Consider the following 9,657-nt stretch of genomic DNA (forward strand, 5'->3'; position numbering starts at 1 on the left):
TGATTGTATGACATAGTTATGGTCCTGGATAAGCTCCCATTGTGAGTCTACTGTACAATTATTGTGAATACACCACCAATTTGGTATACCATTTAGTGCTCTATTTGCGCTACTAGTTCTAAAATGATTTAGCCATAAATTGATATTCTACACATCCCAGAAGATCGGAGATAAATAGTATTTTACTCCTTTCGTATCTATTATAGTAAAACTTTGCATATTTCTTTTTAATTATCACTTGTAAATTCTACAGATAAGGAATTGAATTACTCAAATGTTTCTAGTGCCTACTGTGAGCCTTGATAGTTCAAATCAGCATTCCAACTTACTGCTCAATCTCATAGTAAATTAAATTTTGTACATATATTAGAATCACAGTTCTGTGAATTAATACTTGCTCCAGCATCTTATTTTTTAATTGTGTAAAACACCACTTCTAAGAGGTCAATGAACTTAATTCTGGGTTTGTTGAAAGTACACAGCTTCTTTTAACATTTTCTTCCTCCATTATTTCTGGGCTGGTCCCTTGTTGCCATGGCAATGTCATTCAGTTTGTGTACTAAGCGAACAAATCAATGTTTTATTTTAATCGGAAGTTTCAAATATTACAAATTTGAAACCTGTCACCATGAACATTAATAATATTTTGTAATATATTGATTTTAATTTTTAACCTCCATCAATTAGATAGAAAGATGTTGAATGGAATGGTTGTCATCTACCCATGATTTACTTTGATTCTCTGGTGTTCAGATTCATAAATATGTAGATATTTATATAACTAAACATTCAACATTTTCTATAGTATACTGGAATACCAATAATATGTTTTGAATAGGTCATTTTTTATTTCAATTATTTCTCTCATTTTATTTTATACTATACTGTGTTCTATAGAAACTCTCCTGAATATAATTAGCTTGGAAAACATTTATTTTCCCTTTATTTCTGTTATGTATTCTCCTTACGTGTAAAGTTCAGTAACCAATATTATGAATATAGATCTTGATCGTTATTTTTATTGTTATAATAGAGAGGTTTAATAAACTGAGAATTTTATTAAAGTCCTCAGTTTCATTGCAGGAGTACATAGTCAGAATTCAGTCATTTTCTGTTTTTTATATTATCTAACTTGACATTTTAGTTACACGTACAGTACATTTATTACAATGGTTTTTCTCAAAACAAAGCATCTTGATGACGGAGTTTAGAAACATGGCTGATTTGAATTGATTATATTGATGTGGTTGAGCGAATATAAAGAAATGGAAGAGTTTGTAATGCTGATATACAAAATAATACTGTACTACACATTCACAAAAATTGAAAATAGCATTTTACAGTGCCAGAAATATGTTTATGCATATCAAGAAAGTGCCTTCCTGCAAGCATGAATTATTTAAAAATGCCACGATATTATTAGGATATGGTCATAGTATATAATTTTAAATTTAGTTTATTAATTTTGGAAAACAAATGGCTATTGTTGTGTCAGAAGACTAGCAAGAGACCATGCGGCTGACAAAGTCAGAGCAGAAAGAGTGAATGGTCAGACTCGGAGCATAGATTTAAAAAAAATTTTTTAACAAGTTCTCATTTTCGTAATAAAATAACATACAGTTTATTTATTATGATTTACACATAAAATAATAATACGTTGCTGACGAGGTAAATGCAGTGTTCATAAAAACTATAGTACTGTAAAATAGGAAAAAAAACATGACCTATTTTTAACTAAATTCTACACACCGCCGTAAGAGGGCCGACTCCATGTGTTGTTGTTGATCGATGATGATCGATGATATGTCGCGCGTGAAATGCATCGACGGCCGATCAGAGACGGACGGGGAAGAAGATGTCCAGTAGTCTGGTGCTGCTGTGTTGTTAGTTGAGCCTAGCTGTGTTTGAAAAACATTTATTAACGGAATTTGTGAATGAAAATGCATATTTTAGATGTTTGATGGCATAAAATGTTATATTTGTGTAAGTAGTTGTTTCTGTGTGTAGTGATGATTAATAATAAGCAAGGAAACTTTGTTTAAAGAAAGGTGGTTTCTTCGCGTTTCTTTGTGAAGCTATTCCGCCGCCGGCTAGGAGTTCAGGAGCATGCAGCAGCAGCTAACCTGACCTTGATGATCGAACTATCACTGGCAACTCTCTGAAGAAAGGAGGCCAGTTTGTTTAGCCTGGCTAGCTAGATAGTAGGCCAAACTCCTTACTTTTTGTGTTCTTTATAAAATAGTCTAGGTATAAAAAGAATTAGAATATCAGCAATCTTTTGGTAATTACAAATCAAATCCATTGTCTTTGTGTGAAAAATTTGTAAATAAAATTGAATTGTGCAAAAAAAACAGCTACATTTTTCTTTGAAAAATTTTAAAATGAAATAATAAAGGAGCATCCATAGTAAATATGCCTAGAGGCCTCTATAGTATAAATGATCAAATACTACTACAGGAAAGCCTAGATAACTGTGATGAATGATACATGAAATAACCTTCACTAGTAGGCCTAGTTCACTGTTATCAACTGTCGGAGAGAATGACTGCCAGATCAGTGTCTACTGTCAAATAAATGTAGTTATTATAAAATAAGCCTAGGTCTTTGATTTGAAGTTCCGTCAAAAACTTCTCATCCTGTCTCTGTGACTAATAAAAACAACATAATTTTTGTATTAGTAAATGTATTACTTTACATGATATACTGTCTGTAGTGTACAGTTATATATAATATTATTTTATTATCGCATACGTAATTATCACATCACAACTAAGTACTGTATATTCCTCCAATCTTGACCTAGCCAAGACCTATTGCCTGCCTAGGATGTTATGACCTAGTAAACTAACAATTTTCTATTTTGAGAAGATTCAGATCTGTTTAGGTTGATTCGATCCTACTGTATTTAACATTATTTTGTTTATACAGTAATTTATATGATTTGTATGACAAACAGTTTACTGTACGGAACTTCTATCTATCAGTCTGCATTTGGAAGTAAAGTTTAGTGTGTAGTTTTATTAGTACTCAATTCCAGTCTTTTCATTTTGTACAACTTTACAACATTTTTATTGTATAATTTGGTCATTACTCTACAGTACAAATTCACATGACTTCAGTATTATTTGATAAGAGCTAGGTAAATATGTATTTAGAAATACAGGTAGTTTTTGTGAAATTTAATGTATGTCAATGTCATTGTCATGACAAGTTTACAGTATGGTTATTCTATTGTTACGAATGTGCCTAGTGGTGCAAGACCGTAACAATAGTGAGATTTTAAAAATCAGAGAACAATAATGAACATAGATTTAACTCCACACACACACTACCGGTTTTTAACAAATTATCAAATCAATACATGCACCATTAAGCATCAAGTCAAAAGATAGACGTGTGAAATTTGTTAACATCATGTAACTAATTGAGAAGACTGCAATACTGGAGAATTGGTTAGAAGGTCAGGTCTAAAATATTTATACTTTTTAATTCAGCGCCATATTATTATTTAACTGTGGGCAACAAAGCAAGCAATTTGCCTTTTATATTTTCCAAAAATATCAATCATCCTAGATAATAGATTTTAAAATTCATAACCTTGCAAACTATGTATTAATTGGGCCATCATAAGTACATTCAGCTTTGCAAAGCTACAGTACTTACATTTTTATTTCCAGACAAAGGAAGTTCAGTGTTATGTCTGGTTGTTTAGTTTCCTGTTTTGTAACCTTTGAAAATGTATTGAATCTTATTTATTTTAGTAATTTTTACTTAATTTGTACCATACCGGTAATTAAATTTGTTGTTGTTTGTTTTATACATTGTTTCTTATTGTCTGAAAATAGAATAAATAAAATCCTAATTTCTCTTAATTTTTGTTTTGATGTTTTAAAACACAAAAAAATAACTAACATAGCGTAATATCACATGTATTATTGTTAAATTAAATAACTCAGCATGTTTTAGTTGAACATAATTTTCAATTCATACTCCGTATGAAAGTTAAGAATAGAATATCTCATAATAATTGGAAGGCACTATGCTAGCTATAACAAATAGATAATATTTGCCATGGTATTTGCTGGTTGTCACTGTTGTACCCTGACCCTGGTTCCAATTTAGGTTACAGCTAATGGATTGTGACAATAAGCTAGGCCCTGCTATGGTTAGAGGTGCATCCACCCGCTGTGTAACATTTTTGAAATGATTTTGTTGTTTTCATATGTTTTCATCAGGCTCAATTTATAGACAAAAATATTATAATATAAAGCATAAATACAATATGAGAAGTCCAAAATATATTGAATATTTAGCCAAACATAAGAAATATGTTACTCCAAATAAACATGACATTTAAAGGTTTCTTTTACCTATGTTGCATCTTCATCATGTATAAACTAAAAATACTGTGCTGCCACATTCCATCTCAATAGGGGTGCATTGTTGGGTTCTTCAGTGAATAACCTTCTGTGGAAAATGCATTATGCTCCGATTGCACTTTAAAATGCCATATGTTAGCATGCATACCAAGATCTTTGAAATTTTATTTTTATTTATTTACTTTAGATGCTCACTTGCAATTTCTTATTGACCAACCATATTGACCAACCATTGACTTATTTGTGAGATACCTACTTTATAAATATTATTTATCAGCTGTTAACAATGAAATGCTTGGACATGCCATGCTTGATCACCCCCTAGTTATTTCAAATTGATCTTAGTTAAACTGATGGGTGAGAAACATCTTGGTGCACACATAGCATCGTCAATGTACTGTATGCAGCAGCATTTTGCAGCAGCATTTTCACAAGAAGACCCTGTCTATTATTGATTGATTGAAAATTTAACATTTTACAAATTTTAATTTTACAACCCACTCTCAACCTGGCCAACTAACTCCAACCTGCCCTAAATTTAGCCTTGTTCGCACTGTACTTGAAAATGGTAAATTTAACCATGGTAAACTTTACCCAGTAATTTTGACTATGATTGACTCCCATGGGAAGTCATGTGTTTGCATGTTTGGATTGGACTTTTTACCCAGCTTGTTTAGTTTTACCATAAGACCATGGCAAGTTCTACTGGTCAGACTGTGGTCAGTAAAAGTAACAAGTGGTTAATCACGGAGGTATAATTTATACTGTACGTCCATGATTTGACCATGACAGAATTGTAACCAGTGTTCGGATTGGACTTTTTACCCAGCTTGTTTAGTTTTACCATAAGACAATGGCAAGTTCTACTGGTCAGACTGTGGTCAGTAAAAGTAACAAGTGGTTAATCACGGAGGTATAATTTATACTGTACCTCCATGATTTGACCATGACAGAATTGTAACCAGTGTTCGGATTGGACTTTATTGGTAATTTATTTTTTGTCTTATATAGCGCCTAATACAATGTTTCTTTACAAACAAAAATGATCCATAAAATATTCTAAAATAACCAAAAAAAAGGAAGCATTTTCACCGCTCCGTTCTCCAGCTCTTTGAAGCTCCCATGGGAGCTCGCTGGAACAGTATTCACAGGATCTTAATTGAAATAGCATCTGTCTATCCTATCCTACTGTACCAAAATTTGAAGATTATGTCTATTGTGATTTTATCATCATTATTGAACACAGTAGCAACTAATTCAATTGCATTGTTATTAGCATCAAACAATTTGTGCAATCTCCAAATATACATTACTATATGGTGTGGTGATAGTAATACTTCCTTCTGTAATGCCTATAAACACTATAGCTTGCCAACTGTATAATAATAATAATTTACCCAGTGATGATACTGTACTATACACTTCACCATTAGACCAGTGGGATCTTTGATAGTACAGTAGGTTCAAATCTGATAAAATTCAATTCATTTTAATTATGTAAAAAAAAAGTGACTCGACAGTTACTTCTGTTTACCAGCTACATTAGGCTTACAAAAGCAAGCTAGGTTAGGCCGTCCACGAGAGGACATTCAACTCGAGCTACTTAGGTAGTGCATTGTTTCTCTCTTTTAATCATAATTCACCATAACATGTACATTTAAGACAAGGAATGACCTGGATTAATATTATTTTAAAAGTAATGTATGCAATTATTTGTACAAAACGTCCAATATTGTAGGGAATACAGTAGGTCTTTAACAAAATGTAATAATATTACAGTATTAATTATTATCCTACTCTTTTTCGTTGCTTTGTTAATGTTACACAGTACAGTGAATAAATAATGAATGATTATTGTTTTGTCTTTACAGGTAAATGAGATGACTTTGATTATGATCAGCATTTAATAAGGAAATCTTCAATAATAACAACAAACTAAAATCTATCTGCTTTTGTTCTCACTATTGTAAAAATGGCGCTTCCAAAAGCGAGTGTTTTGTTGGTGCTTTTTGCAGCTACTGCACTACTGTACATAGGAATCATTTACATTGATCAACCCGTGTCTAATATACATTATGGTGTAGAAGTTGCAGAAGGACAATATGGTGTTATCTGTAAAGATTGTAATAAATACTGTTATACGTCGCCATACAATAAGAAGATGGTACCACTTCCTGAAGAGGAGTTGCATCAAATTGGTTGCGAAAAAAGATTACCACAAGCTTTGGTAATCGGTGTAAAAAAATCTGGTACAACAGCGCTCAAACATTTTCTCAGTTTTCATCCGCAGTTAGCTTCCCCTGTTGATGAGGTGCATTACTTTGATAATCGTTATTTCATGGGAATTGATTGGTATATATCGCAGATGCCGTATGCTTTAAGGAATCAAACGGTGTTAGAAAAAACGCCGCGCTACTTTGTGTGGGCTGATGCACCCGAACGGGCGAGCAGGGACTTGTCGTCAGATTTACGCATGATTGTGGTTTTACGAGATCCTATTCCACGTGCTGTGTCCGACTTTGTTCACATAAAATTTAAAGATAACTTGAAAAAGATCGCGGAAAATGGTGGAAAACCTGTGAAACAGATAGTTTTACCATTAACTGCAGAATTAAAGAAAGTGAGAGATAAGCAGAAAGTGTCCGATGACGTTCACAATAAAGCTATTGGCAGCTCATTTTATGATGTTGTTGAATCTTTTGAAGAATCTGTGATAGACCCTGACGGAAATGTAAAAGGACACAATGCTTTAGTGGATACCGGAATATATGTGAAATATTTAAGACGGTGGTATGAAAAATTCCCACGCGATCAAATACTTGTAATGGATGGACTAGACTTGATTAAAAACCCATATAAAGCAATGAAGTCTGTAGAAGAATTTTTAGGCCTAAATTCTCATTTTACTGAAAAACATTTTTATTTTGATGAGGAGAAACATTTTTTTTGTTTAGCTCTTCCAATAAAAGCATGCATGAGTGCTTCAAAAGGTCGAACACATCCTGAGGTTTCAGAAGAAGTCATGGCTAAATTACGAGAATTTTACAAACCATATGATCAAGAACTTGAAGAGCTAACAGGACAGACCTTCTCATGGGTTCAGAGGGATTAGTGAATTATTGATTAATTATACTAATCTATAAAGTAAATAATAAAATTTATAAAGCATGTTTTTTTTTTAAAATTATGAATAAAGGTAGAAAAAGTTGTTCAATTTTAGTTTAAAGCTGTACTGTCCCCCAAAAACAATTGTTGTTAGACCATTTTTTTAAAGACATTTGATTTGGCTTATACAAAAATTGTTGTTTTTTGCTGAATCAAATTATTTTCTGTTGCTTTATATCGTGCAAAAGTAAAAAGAATGCTGTCTTTCATTTTATTTGACACTTCCTGGTTTTCATGGACATAGCCGGCTCATTAGTTTGCACAAAGGAAATGAAATGCATTATTATTATAAATTATCTATACAGTACGGTAGATTTAGTACTCCTAGATAAAATGGACATGGAATTTTACTTAAAATACAGGGTGGAAACAAGATTGTATTATGGGTGGCTTAGCCAACTCTGCCCAGAAGCAAAGCTAAACTAATTGCAATAATACTGTAGCAATTGGTATACCACGTGGTACTTTTAATAAATTATTGGTATTTATTAAAAAATAAGATTAAAAATTGAGTTAATATTGAATAGAAATAAATAGTCCAATTTAAAGATAAAAATGCTACCATAATTATTATGCAAAACAGGCTAAAACATTAATGTTTTATCTATAAAAGGCAATTTATGCATTAATTTCAGTATTACAATTTATCAAATAAATGATGACAAATATTTAAGAGTAAAAATTATGATATGCAACTATTAATACCAATTGTGCATGCAAATATTGTATGGCTATATATCTGTGGACTAAAATTAAGCAATGAGAAAGTTTTTTATTTTATATCTTTTATAATATTTAAACTTAATATTTGAATATTAAATACACATTGAATTTAGTGTTTATTATTCTTTTCTGCAAAGCTTGCCATGCTGTAAAAATAACAAATAAAAGTTTAGGTTTAGTTTTGGTATAAAAAAGTGATTGTTAGAGGCAGACTCCAATGCAGTGTCACAGTTCAAAAAGGGATTCTTTATAAGACTGTGTACAGTACAATGCCTAGCGCCCTCTAGACAATATTTTCTAACAGATCACTACAGTACATTTTTTTTGTACAACATTTTGTAAAAATAATTAAACTGTACTGTATGTAATACTTTCCTAGTTAGGCCTATTAATGTTCTTATTATTCTCTGATTTGTCTTGAATATCTTTTTAACTTTATACTTTTTATAATGTGATAGAAATGATTGTACTTATGTTTGCTTTGTATTTTGCAAAAACCCAGAATTTAACGACGACCACTTAAATCTAAATTTGTATTGCTGTAAACTATTTGGATTGTTTTGTATAAACCAAAGAGCTACTATTATAATATTTAATTAATGATATTGAAAGAACCCCAGTTCATTATTCGAGAAGAGTAGGGGTTACCCCGGTGAACTGGCACACAAAATAGCCCCTGTATCAGGGGGATTATCACCTATCTGAGAGGACAGTGATTAATTTACTATTGGTATCCTTGGCCACATTGCCTAAAGACTATTGTATAAAAACTAGGCCAAATATCTACTGTATTTCTTGTACTTATATCATTTCCAATATCTGTAGTGGTACTGAAGTTTCAAATAATGTATGATGCATGCACAATTAAATTTTTTAGCAATTTTTGTCTAATAGATGTTGAAGTTTGTAAATAAAATTATATATATGCTGGAATGTAAAATATTTAGTTATGCTAGTTTTATTTTATGCATTATATTATTAAATACGGTATCTCATGTAACACCCCACACACACTAATTAAATATTACTGTCCCACCCCCTCTATACACTCCCCCTCCCTTCCATACTCGCACATATTAAATACGGCAGTTGAACTGATAATACTATTATAGCTGTGCCTCGTTAGTTGGCCGAAATGACGTCACTTTAGAATTTCTGCATATTAAAACTCTCTCGGCGGCGCGTATATTTTCGAGTATTTCAAATCCCTTTTTCTAAGCAAATATTTTATTTACAAAATAGCGGTAAATAGTAAATTTCTATGTTATTTAATTACTTTATATACACATTTTTTTTAAAAGGTTGACATATCATCTACTTTTTGTACTGAACACCATCACAAACATACTACACACCTGCTGCAGCTCTTGTCGTGCTTATAACTTGAGGT

General features: G+C 31.7%; 1 protein-coding gene across 1 annotated transcript; it reads left to right on the forward strand.

Annotated features, from left to right (window-relative positions):
- The first annotated feature begins 1,522 nt into the window (after positions 1-1,522).
- LOC140040536 (heparan sulfate glucosamine 3-O-sulfotransferase 5-like) lies at positions 1,523-9,193 on the forward strand. The gene is made up of 2 exons (XM_072086547.1): positions 1,523-1,983; positions 6,251-9,193. Exon 2 carries the CDS (start codon positions 6,352-6,354, stop codon positions 7,489-7,491), a length of 1,140 nt encoding a protein of 379 aa, XP_071942648.1. The 5' UTR covers positions 1,523-1,983; positions 6,251-6,351; the 3' UTR covers positions 7,492-9,193.
- Positions 9,194-9,657: the final 464 nt, after the last annotated feature.

This window comes from Antedon mediterranea, chromosome 2 (assembly GCF_964355755.1).
Source record: "Antedon mediterranea chromosome 2, ecAntMedi1.1, whole genome shotgun sequence".
In the NCBI taxonomy this organism is placed as follows: Eukaryota; Metazoa; Echinodermata; class Crinoidea; order Comatulida; family Antedonidae; genus Antedon; species Antedon mediterranea.